General features: G+C 46.7%; 1 protein-coding gene across 3 annotated transcripts in view; it reads right to left on the bottom strand.

Moving 5' to 3' along the window:
• The window catches only part of BICDL1 (BICD family like cargo adaptor 1), a 53,555-nt gene that overhangs the window by 8,584 nt on the left and 30,014 nt on the right, over window positions 1-14,957 (bottom strand). For 2 of the 3 annotated variants that reach the window (XR_004754867.1, XM_035340990.1), the window contains exons 3-10: window positions 11,278-11,394; window positions 10,599-10,610; window positions 9,074-9,220; window positions 7,727-7,906; window positions 7,205-7,423; window positions 5,888-6,031; window positions 2,979-3,109; window positions 184-304 (exon numbers count right to left, since the gene is read on the bottom strand). Coding sequence is in view for 2 of the 3 variants with exons in the window: in XM_035340990.1 (XP_035196881.1) it covers window positions 184-304; window positions 2,979-3,109; window positions 5,888-6,031; window positions 7,205-7,423; window positions 7,727-7,906; window positions 9,074-9,220; window positions 10,599-10,610; window positions 11,278-11,394 (1,071 nt within the window). In the remaining variant the exon portion in view is untranslated. The remainder of the gene's footprint in view (window positions 1-183; window positions 305-2,978; window positions 3,110-5,887; window positions 6,032-7,204; window positions 7,424-7,726; window positions 7,907-9,073; window positions 9,221-10,598; window positions 10,611-11,277; window positions 11,395-14,957) is intronic. The other variant, XM_035340991.1, reaches the window with a different exon arrangement.

Genomic DNA, 14,957 nt, shown 5'->3' with positions numbered 1-14,957 from the left:
ACCTCCACGCCCTCCTCCCTGATTACTACTGCATCCCTGGCTCCTGCAGAACTAAAATCAAACGCTCATATCTACAGGTGCTCAGGCTGAGAGCACAGTGAGACCACGGGGAAGGGGAAAAGTCACCCAAAGGTGACTGTGCGTCCCCTGGACCCTGCCCTGTGGTGCTGTGGGGCTGCTCACCTGCCAGGCCTCCAGCTGCTGCGAGAGGTTCACCTTCTGCTGGATGGCATCCAGCAGCTGGCTGTTGAGGGACATCATGTCGATCTTGCACTTGGCCAGCTCCACCTCCACTGCATTCTTCCTGGAGGGAGAGCAAGAAATGGGGCTTTTGACTTTTTTTAAAAAATTATCTTAAGGAAATGTTGAACATATCCTTGAGGAGAAGTCAACAATTTATTTATTTGGCAAGTCTCTGGATTCTAAGCAGTTCATCTCCATTGTACTCTGGACTGTCTACTTATCTGAAGAGTGGGCCAGAACTGCAGACATCCTTACCATAAAAACAGCAGATTTCAGGTAAGCACATTATAAAAAAAAAATAGGAAAAGATATTCAGATATGCTACTGTGCAAATAATATAGTATGCTTGAATGATGTGCAGAATATGCCATTAAAAATGGAGAACTAAAATGAGGTAGAATCTACAAATATTTTTTTTTGCATTTCCTCTGTTCACTAATGCATAGGAAATGAAATGGTATGTGTTAAAAAAAAGGCAAACAAGAACAAATAATCTTTCTCTGCTCACTCGATCAATAAGTTGCAATATAAAACAAACAAACAAAACCCCTCAACAATTACAACTCTGCTTTAATTTTCTAGAGATAGGACTTGGATGGAAGAAAGGAAGAACTGAAGGAAGAAAGTTTATTGTGGTATTTGCTTTTTCAGAATGAGAAACTGTTAAAATTGCTTGAATTACATAATAAGTTTTAAAGAAGGCTCCCAGTTTCAATGGGGATGTGCTGGCCGTCAGGAATGCTGCTGCTGTGTGTCTTCCCAAGTATTCAGGGGGCAGGTGAGCCCATGGCTGAGCTCTGAATGTGTGGTGGGTGGGATGCTCCAGCTGCCACAGGTTAGTGGGAAGGAGCTGTCCTCTGGGAAGGAACAATTTCCTAAGCTGCCTGAGCTGGGAAATGCTGCTCACTGTGCTGGGAGAGCACAGGTAAGTACAAACTGCCTGGTCTTAAGGTTTCAATTAACTGTTGTGTGATGGGAAACCATAACGTGACTTGCTGTGAACCATTTTTCCTTGAAAATATTTTTGGGGTGAATAATTGCATCTTATTAATTGCATCTAATTCATTGCCTCCTAAGAGCTCCCTCACGCTCCCCTACAGAAGAGCAGTTTGGGAATTTGTGTTTATATTCCAGGTAGTGGTTGCTTAACACCTTCTATTGTAAGATCCTATTTTCCTATTGCTTCCCATGTTACCAAACTTCAGCTTCAAGCTAAAAATTTTCCATGCCAGATGTCTGCCTCAGGCAGTGATTTTATTTTTGTTCAGAGGGTTTTTTTTTGGGAGTGCTTTAACAAAAGTGACTTAACCCTTGAGTTGCAGGGCAGGCAGAGCATTGCGTGCCTGTCAGGCAGCTTGCTGCAGGGGAGCAGCCCCTTGGTGTGCGGAGGGGTGCTTTCATTTCCAGCAACAAGATGCCCTTGTCTGCTTTCACTTGCAGCTACTGCTCATTAATCACTTGCCACTCAACCATGCACACTTGTCACGTCCCTTTTCTCTGGGCTCCTGCCACCACAGGACAGTCAGCTGTAAATGTTAGTGCTTTGTCCCAGCAGGGTCATTAACCACTGCAGAAAAACTGAACCTTCCCACTCCCAGCTCTGGGTCTGAGCACCTTAAATAGCTTTTTGCTATGAAGCTCCCCATTGCTGTTTGGATATTACAGTGGGATTTATCACGGCGGCAGCGTGTTGCCATAGCCACAGCAAGAACCAGCAACCCACATGCACGGGAAATGTCAGAACAACCTCTCTGCGCCTGGCTGTGCAGCTGGGATGCTCTTGATTTGTGCCAACAGATGGAGGTGTAACAGAGGACAGTGACAGGAATTTGGTAGCTGGATACACAGGCAAGAGCAGCATGGATGATTAGGTCACATAAAAAAATAGTCTTAGTGTCTGTGCATGCAGACTTAGCCCCCTGCATCTACAGGGGTACCATGCTCTCACCTCCTCCTCTTGTGAGCACCTGAGGAGTAGGCATGGCTGTAAGGAGATGGACTGGTGCTGTCCTGGCCCATCTCATTTTGGAGGAGATTATCAGATGTTTCATTTCCTAGAGCACAGGGGGTGAATGTTTCTGCCCTTTTGCTTGGGGAAAAGAGTGCCTGGGACAGCACTGTTCAGTGATGCTGTGGGGCACTGCAGCAAGCTGAGGTGCAGAGCCAGGGAAGGGGGTACGGGGCAGCAAAACTGCAGAGGTCTGCAAGGAGGAAGATAGTGAAAACAAAGATTCAAAATGGAGGGAGAATCCTGACCAGAGAAATAGAGAATCATAGGACTGGAGGTGCAAAAAAGACCCTAGAGCTGGAAAGGAGAGAGAGTGACCAGAGAAATGGTTTAGGGAAGAGGTCTATGCAGGGCTGTAGCGGGGATGGGCAGGGAAGCAGGGCTTGTGTGTCTGGAAGAACAAAGGAAAAATAAGAAGAATAGGACAAGACCTAGTGATTCCACTTGCTGTGCCTCAGATCAGTACCACAGATGGCAAAACAGGTTCACAGTATCCTCCTAAACACTCCCAGTCCTGCTGTGAGGAGGCTCCTGGGATCTCCTGCTCTGTTCCTGACCTCTCGGCAGCATTTTCCACCACCAGCAAGGCTGAGACTTGCTCCATTGCTTTGTCACAGCTACTGAAATTTCGGGAGGATGGAAAAAAAAAAACACCCTGGAGGCATCTGCTGCTGAGGAGTTCCTTTGTTGCTAACTCAGCCTGGCTTTGGCTGTTCACCCCACTTACTTGGCAATGGCCTCGTCTCGGTCCCTGATGGCCTGCAGGAGCCGTTCGCTCGTCTCTTTGTCTTCAGCAGCGCCTCGCAGCCGGTCCCGCTCCTCCTTCAGTGTCGTCATTTCCACACTCAGCAGTGTGACCTGTGGTCAGAAGGGAGGTGTGAAACCCAGGGCCACTAGGACAAACACACCACGAGCAGGGAAGAAAAAAATAATAAGCCAGGTGGGCCAACCTGGAGACTGAGGTCTCCTGCCTGTAGGAGAAGCTGCGTCTGCAAGCAAAGGGGCTGCCCGTACTGGTGCAACCCTTGGTGGACCATGCTGGCTTGCCTAGGGGTGCAGGCGGTGCTGCTCTGAGCAAGACAGGTCACCAGGGTGGACTCGGTCACATTCAGCAACAGCACCAGGAGCCATGCAGCCATGTGGGGCACGACCCGCCTGTGTCAGCTTTAAGCCCATTGTGGCCCCAGTGCTCAAACACCTCCCTCTTTGAGCGGTTTGTTTTGTGCATGCATCCTCTGAGTCTTCCTTTTTGCCCTTTCTCAGGCTAAATTGTTGCCAATATCATCCAGCAGCAAGAGAAACTTCTTTTGGTGGGGGGGACCATGGCATCATTGTATCTTCCAAAGTGGTATGAAGCTGAAGACAAAAGATGTGAAAATTCCCTTTCATGCCACGGAAGGTGTTACTGGCACGTCTTAAAATTTAATTAGACTTTAAAATACGTGCAGTCTTAAATAGTCTGAGAAATGATCTGTTGTTTCAGTCCTGTGCAGAGTGAGTTAATAGGGTGTGAAATCATGCAAGGATCGCATTAGCACAGCTTTGCCGTATTTCATACACATTTAATTTCTTTGTCTGTGGCACACGGGTGCTCTGTTATGCTGCTCCATCACCTGGAAACCCTTTCAGCACCTGACCCACCTCCCTTCTCTGAATGCAGCTTGGTAGTACACAGGTCCTCAAAGAAATCTTAAAATAGAGGGCAGACAGTCAAAAAGGGCTCATCGCATTGAGGATGTGGGAGGATCTGCTGCTAGCACAGCATGGTTGGGTCGGGGGGAAGGCAGGTGTGAATGCAGTGTGTCTGTATGTATGCAGTGGCTTTGCTGTTCTTTGCTGGGGAATGGGAAAAACCCTCCCCGAGCCATGCCCTCCCGCAGCCCAGCGTGGGACACATGGCTCAGAGTGACAATGTGATGGAGAGCAGGGGTGGGAGCTGTGTGAAAGGTGCTGAGCCCTTTTGCTGACATCCCAGGGTGGTGGTGGTGGGTCAAGAGGCAGAACTGCATTTGGGGATAGGTTTGGGGTTTGCAATTACACGAACAATTGTTGGGATTTGCAGGTAGGGAGGGTCCTCAAGTCCTTCCTTGCTAGGGACTTTGGGCAGGACCAGTCACAGCAAAGAACAACCAAATGTTGCTCTCTCCTGGTGTCTCATCAAGGCTACATGAGCCTTAGAGCCGTGCTGAGGAGGTGCTGCATCCAGACAAGTGGGCCAGTGTACGGATGTTCACTCAAAAAAGTTGTGAGTAAGCCTCTCGTGGTCTGTCAGCATAGCCAAGCTGCAGGGATCAAACCCTTGTTTTCACCATCTCAGGTGTTCTTAAGGGTGAAGGAGGACCTGCAGGTGGTGCACAGGAGTCCCTGGCAGCACAACTAGAGCATGTCTCACCGGTGGCAGTAGTCTGGACCCATGAAGATGGTGCTTGTGGTGGTTTTGTTGCTGAGAGGAGTGGTCCTCAGGGAAGAACAGGCACTAGGGCTGCTCCCTCACTGCAGTTTGCATCTGATCAGCTGCCTCAGCAGCAAGGCATCCTTGTACATGCACAGCTGTCACTGCTGGGAGTATTTAATGATGCTCTTGCTCTTTTTTCTTTGGCACCATGGTGGGAGCTCCCATAGCCCTATGTGAGGCTGTCAGACCCCAGGTTGTACTGACATTTTGGTCAGGGTCCTGTTTTCTTTTCCCTTCTCTAAAGGGATACAGCAAAAGGGCGATACAGCAGTGCTGGCAAAGCCAGCCAACAGTGTTAACTCCGTTCTCTGCTCTGATGCAATAGGTGCTACATGAGCAGCTGTGCCAAAGGCTGCTTCTGCCACAGGCTCCAGATCTCCCCTGGCACGTGGAGAATTCTCCCATAGACACAGGTTTTGCCAAGTGTCTCCTTGGGTGCCTGTCTCCACTTACTGCTTTTGGCATATGACCTTGGACGATCCTGCTGGTCTCAGTGTGGATGGATGCACACTGATTCAACTCTTCACGTGTGGAGTTCGGTTTCAGGGTTGAATTGTTCATTGCTGCTGTGTTTGCTTTAGTGTTAGCCAGTCCCTGTTGGCCCAGGGGTGCCGCCTGGTGCCAGGTTGGGTGATTAGGGTTCTCTAGGTGTGCATTTAATGAGGCTGCCAGGATGCTGCTGTGGGACATGCTGGAAGGGAGTGGAGTGGGGGTGAGTCTTGCACCACGTACAGCACAGCAGCACTAGTTTGTTCAGCAGTTGCATCTACCCGTAGGTAAATGCAAATAATAAAATACAAAAGCACTAAGAGGGCTTAATGCAAGCAAGATGGGTCAGACTGGGAACCTACAGGTTCCAGTTCCCAATATCAAACAGCCTTGTGCTTTGCTGAGGAAAGTTTAAGTGAGACAGGCTGGCTGCTAAAGCAGATTGGGTGCAAGGTTTAAACGAAGTTTGGCTGCTTGAGATGATGGCTGGGATGGGCCCCTTGCAAAAGGAACTCATCTTACACATGTGAAGCTTCTGCACTAAGTTTAACAGAGACTCCCTCATCCAGCCATAGCTGGTGCTTGCCCAGATGCTCCTGGGCTACTTATGGTGATCATGTCCATGGAAAGTGTGTCTTGGGGATGAACACTTGGTGTTACAAGGCCACCTGTGAAGTATGGGAATTACTAACCTGGCTGTGCAGTCGCTGCAGCTCCTCCAAACTCTGCCTCAGTTTCCCCCGTTCTCCCTCCATTAACTCCCTCAGGGCTCGTGAGTCCTCGCTTGTTCGCCTGATCTGTTCCTCCAAGGTGTCATCATCGCTTCGCCGAGAGCTCTGAGAACAGGAGAGAAATCACTTGATCAGTTTTCACTTTAAAAAAAAAAAAAAAAAAAAGTCACTTGCATTAATCTGATGCTTGTTTGAGGTGGAGGGTACTAAACAAGGAAGATGAAAGTGTGAATGTGACTTTGGCAGAGTTTCAGTTTTGTTTCCATAAACCTCCACAGTGGAAACATGCTCAGCCAAGGGTAGCGCTTCTACACATGATAAAAAGCATTCGGACATGGCCTCACATCAGCATAAATTAAATTTACTGAGACCTACTGCCCACTTGGTAACATGTGGCTATAATCTCCGTGATTGTAGACCTTTTGCAGGACTCTCTGGTTTTAATTTAACAAATAAAACTTTATTTCCTTGCTCAGCTTTCTTACCAACTGCTACAGGTACTGAAGGTGAGTGCTTGCACATGGCTCTACAGTTGCAGAGACTGCACTGCCTGCATCAGCATGGCCTCTCAAATAAGTCATACTGGCAATGCACTTAGCTTGCAGTTGATGAAAATAGGACTGATTTGGAGCCTTTGCAAAAAGCCAGGTGTTTTCTCACAATTTTGTGCTCCTGTGGATGCTGAGCAGTCCCCAGAGCCACGCCCTCTTTGCTCACAGCACCAAGGCTGTACCCCATGAACACCACTGTGTGCCAGCAAAACCCTTCACCTCTTGATGGATTCATGTCTGGCAGCTCTCACCAAAACATTTGTATTCAGCCTCAATTGTAGGGGCAGAACCTATCTACATAGGGTTAGGATGGTTTTACAATATTGCTAATACAACAAGATTAGGAAAATTACAACAGAAACAACTGAACTGCAGTGTACAAGGCCATCTGCAGTATTTCCATGTTGAAAATCTAGCTTACTGCAAACCTAAAATAAAGTCTACTTTAATTTTCCAGAATGACTCCCAGACTGAGAGTTGCTTGAGAGTGTAACCTTGAAACTCATGGGGTCTAACCAGTGCAAGCTGGAATCCCATGTACCGGTTTGGCTCTTGGCTGACCAGTTGAGACGCAGCCTATTGTGCACCATGACAGCCCACCTCTGTGGGCCACAGAGGCTTGCTCAGAGAGCTGGGGCTTCAGATCAAGTGGGAGCTTGTAATAAGCTCTGTCAACTTGGCAAGGGGGCATGTGCAACAACAGGTTCTCACCATGCTACTGACTCACCGTGGAGTCTGCCCCATCCAGCACATTTTGTATCAGTCTTTTCAGCTCGCTGAGAGCTGCCCGTAGGCTACCGGCTGGGACGTCTTTGGCTGATGAGGTTTCTGAAGACTCATCCATGGAGGAGTCTGTGGAGACTGCGGAGTCTGCACTGTCATTTCCTCTGAGATGGGAGCAGAGATATCGCACTTGGCAATATGCTTCCCAGAGCTGCAGCCTCAGCTGGAACGAGAGAGCCCCATGTTAGCTTGGGATGTCAAGGCTCCAGAGGTCCACCTTCTGTGGCACGTTGTGGTGTGTGATTGCTAAAGCTCACAAATATTCACCTAGATTGCTATGTTGGTTTTGAAATGGATGCAGAGATTTACTTGCATACAGTAAAAGGGTGTTCATACCAGAGCTGGAACCACAGCCCAATTTCTGGTTGTTGGTTCAGCTCCAAATCCAGATTAAATGCATTAAGCTCCCTCTCCCTCTGGGACTGGTGAAATCCATGGGCTTTCCCAGGGGCAGGAGGGCAAATACCTGTTCTCGTTCTTGTTCCAGCTCCTCTGCCTCCATGCTCTGCTCTATCTCAGATAGCAGGGATGTGCTGGTTGTGTTGAAATTTTGGAGACTTCTCTCTTCACTGAGCTCTTCTACCTTCCCCTGCAGTTGCCGGTACGATAGCCGCACCTCCTGGAGCTCCAGCTGGCTTTGGTGCAGCTTCCAAAGAAAATCAAAGAAGCAGGGAAAAAATGTTAGTGGAGGTGATATGGCCTGGATGAATCTCTTGGTTTGTGAAGGAGCTAAGAGGAACAGGTGGTGTGAAAGAGGGCTTCCAGCCAGGAGGAAAGTACCTTTGGCTGGTTTTGCTACTTATTGGAGCTTAATAATCTCCAAATGTTATTAGACACTGTTTGGGCTCTGGAATATCCTGAAAGATAAAATTAGCAGTTTAATCAGTGCTAAAATGAGGAACATTGTGAAGAAATTGGGACCTGTGTAAAAAAAAAAAAAAAATCTTGCTAAAACTAACAGAGCAGAAAGTGAATCCTAAAAGAAAAGTAATATAAATACATACTGAATATATATGTATAGAAATATAAACATACTGATCGGCTAAATCCTAACACACACAACTCAGATGTCAAACTCCCTAATTCGCTGGTTTGCAATCTGAGTTAATGGAGTGTTTTAAGCACACAAGATGCAACATTGGCATTGATTTGTTTTGGGGTTTATCTGCGGTCACCCAACTGTATAATTCTGTAAGCACTGGGCTGCGGTTTGCCTGAGGGGGAGCAGCCACTGCTGTGCACAGAAACTGTGCATGGGGCTGGTGTACAGCCAGGTGTCATGCGAGTAGTGGAGCTGAACACACTGGGGCTGTGGATGCAGGGGAAGACAGTGCTGTCTGACATATCAGCAGGTTTCTCATTCCTCTAGGGAGAGGAAAAAAACAGATATGAGTTGTTTTGGAGATCTAGGGGTACAGTGGTTGTCAGCTCGCTGAAGAGAAGTAAAATCTTGCTCTCCACTAAGAGGCCCATAGTTGCAGACAGGCCATCTTGTTCTCAGACAGTGATGTTTGGTGAGATGGATTGCTGGGAAACTACTTAAGTTGTGACAGCTACAAGGCTGGTTACTGTTCTCTGGAATAATGTAAAGGAGCTTCTTCTAGAGCCAATTCCACTATTAAAAAAATAAGTAATATGACCACAACCAGTGCTTTCCAGTTCCTTTTACATTTTCTTCCTTGCATTTTATTTTTCCAGTTGTTCTGTCTCCCAGTTCTTGATTATCTTCCTTGTTAATTTTACCCCCAAACCACATCTTTGACTCAATTTCCCCATTCCTCTGCTCTCCCTTCTCCCATTGCTGTCTCCTCACCTGCAGGTCCTTATCATGGCTTTGTCTCTCCAGGATGAGGACTCGGTCCTGCAGTTCCTCCACAGTTCCCTGGAGCAGGTCATTCTCCTCCATCATGGCACTAAGGCGATGCTCCAGCTCCCGCTTTCTGTCCGTCAGCATTTTGATCTGCAGAGGAATGAGAGCTGGAGTTGGACCCCATGCTTTCCAGGAAGTGCAAAGGAGTGAAATCACATTTCCATGAGAGAAATGAAGCAGGAAAAAAAAAAAAAAAAAAAAAAAAAAAAGTATGTATGTACGTATCCTGTACCTGTGTGTGAGAGAGAAACTGTATCTCTGTGTGTGGTTTAACACTTAGGAAGGGTCTGAATGGAAACTTCTCCTTCCCCACGCTGCAGGGGCAGTTCCAAAGGGGCTCACTGTGCATTGGCAGGCCAGGGAGCTGGCAGAAATGTCCAAAGGGATAAAGTGGAGCCTGGCCCTGTCTACCCCTTGTACCCTAAAATTTGCAAGAATTGGAGAAGTTACTTTTCCTAGCCTGCCCCTGACTGAGCAAAAGTAGGGATTTTCTCCTGTGTGAGTGCTGGAGATCACAGGGAGAGCCTCTGGGCTCTTGCTCCCCACAGGGCTGTGCCATGGCACTGCCTGCACACTTTTTTTTTAATTGCTGCACGTTCGCCAGGCCCTCATCGGGGATTTTTCTTTCTTTCTACTCATGAAGACTCCTTTCTGTGCCATGCTTATTTTTAGTTTCCAGTGTTCGGCTACCTTTAAAATTGGTTCATTTCTTTTAATTGTCAAGGGCAGCGATTTTAGGTGAAGAGGGACAATGTGCCAAACAAAACCTCTGTGATTCACTTAGCTGGGAACAGTGCACAGGATGAATCAGCACTAGCCAAGGTCACTTCTTGTTTAACCAAGAAAAAGGAACGTTTTCCCATATTTGTGCACCGTCCCCAAAGGTCCTGTGTATGCCATTCACCACTACAGTACAACCCTAAATATTCCCTGTGGTCTCCTTTCAACTCCTTTCAGCATGGGCCATAGACTAATTCAACAAATTTCTACCGCTTTCTTGGCCTCTACGGGACCCTGTCTTTTTGCTGCTTTCCAGGTTGATGGAAATGTTTGGCTGCATGAAGAAATATTAGCAAAGTGTGTGGCCTTGCTATTTCTTCAGGGTAAAGGCTGCTGTAGGTATTAGAAAGCTGCTTTTAGATGACTAATGGTTTCTGAAATATCTCTTCCCACTACCATCATGATTTGTGTGGGCTGGAGAAAAGGGGTGCGAGAAAAATAAGAGGTATAATACAAAGACTGTACTGAGAGTAAGTATTAGGTATCCAAGCCGGTAATGAACACCCTGTGAATGACTGCGTAACAGAAAACCATTGCTCTGCTGAGGGCCCTGGGCCATAGGAACAGAGGAGATGGATTTGGGAAGCAAGAGACAGGAAAAAGGTGAGGGGAAGCATACACGGTGACAGGCATGCACGGTGATGGGGATGCACACGCAGGCAGCCCCCCTCCAAGCCTTCATACTTACTTCAAGGACCTGCTGCTCCACACCGAGGGGAGGGGAAGAGAAGGCGAGGGACCAGCAGGGAGCAGGTGGGAGCAGGAGAGAAGAAATTGAGAGATTTTAGGAAAAGCTCTTCCTGATAGCTTAAAAATAAAAAAGCGGCAGGGTGGTAGAGTCGAACATCTGCCCCACTAGCTCCAGTGAGTCCCATCAGGGAAGGAAAGAAAAAGGAAGATAATATCATCCCTGCTAATGTACCAGAGCTAAACAGGTAGGGGCTCCTTGCTTTCACGCATGCATGGCTCAGAGGCAGGAGAGGATTGCTGCTTTCTTTGCAAGCATGAGGAACAACCAAAAAACAACCTTGCAGACCTTCCCACTGTGCCCCAGAGTTTAAGCTGTACAGACAGCAGCCCCACAAGACTTAACTCCATGGTTCAGTTCCTGGAAGATTCTTCCCATCCATTAATTTGCAGGTGTGCTTGTGGCTGAGGCAGCAGTACAAGCTGGCCCTTGCCACCCTGGCCAGCTCTGTGATGCAGCAAAAGTCCTTACTGGGGGAGTGTTCTGCACCACAGCTAACAACCTTCTTGCTCACCCCAAGCAACTGGGTTTATTTACCCAGTCCAGAGGGGTTTGTTATATGGGTTAGAGCAGCCCTGGCTGCCTTTCGAAGGTGAGAGGCTGAGCATGAGTTACTCACCTCAGCCTGGAGGCTCTCGAGCCGCACGATGTGTTGGCTGCTGGAGGAGTTCTTCTCCCGAAAGTCCTCCCGGAGGGTGTGGACCTGCAGGGAGAGCTGCCGCTCCACCTCGGATGCCTGCAAGGAGAACACCAGCTGGCATTACGTTAGGGGTTGTCCCATGGCAGTTACCTCCTCCTACGCAGAGAAGATCTGCAGACCTGCCCCTGTGTGAATTCTGCACAACCCCTGGTTTTGGCAGAAACTCTGAGGCCTGCAGAGTTTGGAGCAGGAAAAAGCACGTCCTGGACAGAGGCTGAGGAGAGCAGCCACTTAGACCATGTTATTTTCCCACAGGACTGGCACAGGGACACAGCCCATAATTTACACCTGCTGCAAAATAACATGATGACTCCTGTGCCTCACAGGGAATTTAGTTTTCCTCATAAACAGTAGCCCAGTTGGGGCTGAGGAAGCGACTAGGCCGCTCACAAAGGCGGTGAGGGAGCCAATCTCCACAGACCCCAGAAAACACCACTGTTGGATTTACACTTTCTAAACCTCTGAACACCTTTGTTGTAGCCTTAAAACAAGTGTCCTTTGCCTCTTATTCCTGGCTCCTGTCAGGGCCAGACGGAGAAGCATCCACTCCAGATGACTGTCAGTGTGGCTTCGCTGGGCTTGGCCCTCTTTCCCATTTTGAAGGAGGGCTGCCCCAGTTATGCGAGGTGGTTTGAGGACAGCGGAAAGGCCATTCCTTACCTGCAGGATCCAGGCTGCAGACAGGCTGTATAAATGACAGCTTAGATATTTAACTACCCTCTGGACAGTTTCACTGCTGATTTTTACATGGTGAACACACTTGTTTAGGTTTGTAAGAGAACATAAGGTTTTTATGACAAATCCCTAATGAGACAGCAGAAATGTATGGTTCTCTGTTTAATTAGCCTCCATCAGGTTCCATTACACTTAGGCACAGACTTTCCCCCAGCAGATTAGCTGGAAGTGAATTAATCCCCCTCAGGATGTGGACTGCCATCCTGCTCAGGGCACAGGTAGAACTCTATGTCCAATGGTGAATGCCACCCCATGCCTCAGACAGGGAGGTGGGATGGGAGAAAGAGATGGGGGCAAGAGCAGAAGATCCCCATCGGGGTCAGTAGTTGTTGGCAGGTTTCAGAGTCCATCTTATGTCTGTTAAACGTAGGTCCAAGCTGACAGGGAGCCCACGGAAGCAGCTCTACCAAAGGGTGCGATGACTTTGTTCCAACAGCTTCTGACTCAAGGAATGAACACAAACCCACAGGTGACACTATCTTAAAAATAGTCCCTTAATTTCTGCAGCCTGCACCAATTAATCCAAATCTGAAGCAAGAGACAAAAGGTTGTTCCACCTCCATCAGGTGGAGAAACTGTGGCTGCCCCAACACAATCTTTTCAGGAGCAGCAGGAGACAGAAACATGGCTGCAGAAATCAGCCAGGCTCTGACCACTGGCTTCTGGAACAAGAAATTGTTTCCCATAATAAGAAACAATTTTGTCTACCAATTGATTTTTAGTTCCCTTCCTATCCTATGTCAGCATAACCAGTATTTTCACCTTCTTTAAAGACTCACAACAGAGGTCTTTGTGTACTCACCCTGTCTCCCCCATTTATTTATCAAATAAATATTCTTTGCACAGGCAGAGCACACAAAACACAGTGACAGCACAGCCCTATAGGGAGGGGGTGGTTATTTTTCTTCCCTTAAGCAGCTATGGATCTCAAGGCATCCTGAACTGCTATTAATTGGTGACACTAAAGAAGATGGATGGATTGTGCTTTCTGTGAATGATTCACTTGCATTTGTAGAGACTGCTGAAACATCTTCATACTGAAATACGCTGCAGGAGCTATCAAGGATGAAAAAGCACCAGATGAAAAGCACCAAAGGATTTTGCCTGCAAGATGCTGACCACAATCTCAAGAAGCACAAGTGGTTCCGGATGAGATGACACACCAGTATTTGATGGTTAATTGTATAACACAATTTATATGTTAGAACAACTCTATGTACAGACAGTACAAACATACAACACAGCAGTAAGAAACAAGGGAATGTAAAGGCATTGTAGAAATCTCTAGTAAGACAATATACAGCTGCTGTTGCTAGTTCTGGACCCTGTGCTCAGATCAGAAGGACTGAAAGGGTGATCCAGAGCATGGAAAATCTGTTATATGAAAGGAGACTAAAAGAGGCTGGCTTGTTTTATCTCCTGCAACGACTGCTGAGTGTGGGCTCCCTATAAATATATCATGGATTAGCACACAGAAGGGAGAAGTGCTATTTAAGCAGAAGCACAGTTTTGACAGAACTGATGTGAATAAACTGTATAAGAGTATATTGAGGCTGGGAATGGGAAGATTTCTAAGTTTCCAAGGCGCTGCAATAGGATTCCTCCTTCTGCACCATTACAGTAGGAGGAATGGTAGCAAAAATGAATTTTGTGATGGAGCTGGATCACTTTATCACACAGTTTCTTTCAGAGGACTGCCTATGACAGAAAGGAAATGAATTGACCTCAAAGGTCCTTTCCGGTACTGCACTGCTTGCAGGACTGTAAGGTTTCTATTCTCCAGCTTTAAATCATCATCTGGAATTTATCTACTCTCTGTTCAGCTTACATGCTCACACATCTTGTTCCTGCAGTTTTAGCCCACCTGGAGGGAAAAAAGAACTCACTGCTAGTGTCTAGGGCCCTAATGCAGACAGCATGTCACAGTGTCATCTCAACCTACACTGTTCACATCCTATTTATTGCAGTAGAGAAAAGTAAAAATAATATTTTCTTTAGCCTCATGCAGTGCAGAATACTATCCCTGATCAATAGTTTAACAGAAATAAACAGAAATGACTGCATCATGTGTTTCCCTTCACAGGAGAATGAGGAAAAATCCTCACCTGTTTTTTTTCTTCTAGACAGGGAAATAGCTGATGCATTTAGTCTCACCTTTTTCAAAGATAAGAGTTTTTGTATGAAAGAAAAAGTCTTCTGAGCTGAGCTACAGTTGGTACTGTAGTTTTCATGCTACATTTATTTCAGCGGTTATTAATACTGCTGCCGAATTACCCCTTATAATTGATTATAAAGTCTAGATTTTCATGTAAATTTGAATATTACATAGATAGCCACCTTGACAGTGTACAATATTCTGCAGGTTTTCTGATATATTTTTATGGGGTCTCTGCTTTGTTCTCACACCTCTGTAGGTGAGTACATAAATACACATGCATTTTAAGCCATGAGCCTGCTATTGATCATTTCAAACATGCTCTTTTATTTTATATCATCAGAGGAGGTAACCTTCTATCTACATTTTCCATTCATTGCTCAAATAAGCTATGACTTTCATGTCTGCTAAACTGAAGTGGATTTATTCTGCCTCAGCCAGCCTGGCTTTACTCTTATACAAACTGTAGTGCTTTCTCTTCCCCATCAGCGTTTTCCTAAACATTAAAAGTTAGAACCTTTTTGTGGTTACATCAACCATTTAGTGATACATTGATTTTGTTAGAGAGAAGTAAAATTCATTTTGGAAAGGCAGACTTATATCGCCCAACATCGTAGCTTTTCTCTGTAGTTAAGAAAATTAATTTCCTGGGTATAGGAAAATTAGCCAACACAGCTACCAGGCAGTGTTTGAAACATCTGCAAAAGCA

Source organism: Oxyura jamaicensis, chromosome 15, assembly GCF_011077185.1.
Source record: "Oxyura jamaicensis isolate SHBP4307 breed ruddy duck chromosome 15, BPBGC_Ojam_1.0, whole genome shotgun sequence".
Lineage (NCBI taxonomy): Eukaryota > Metazoa > Chordata > Aves > Anseriformes > Anatidae > Oxyura > Oxyura jamaicensis.
This window is presented reverse-complemented; position numbering and strand designations above follow the sequence as displayed.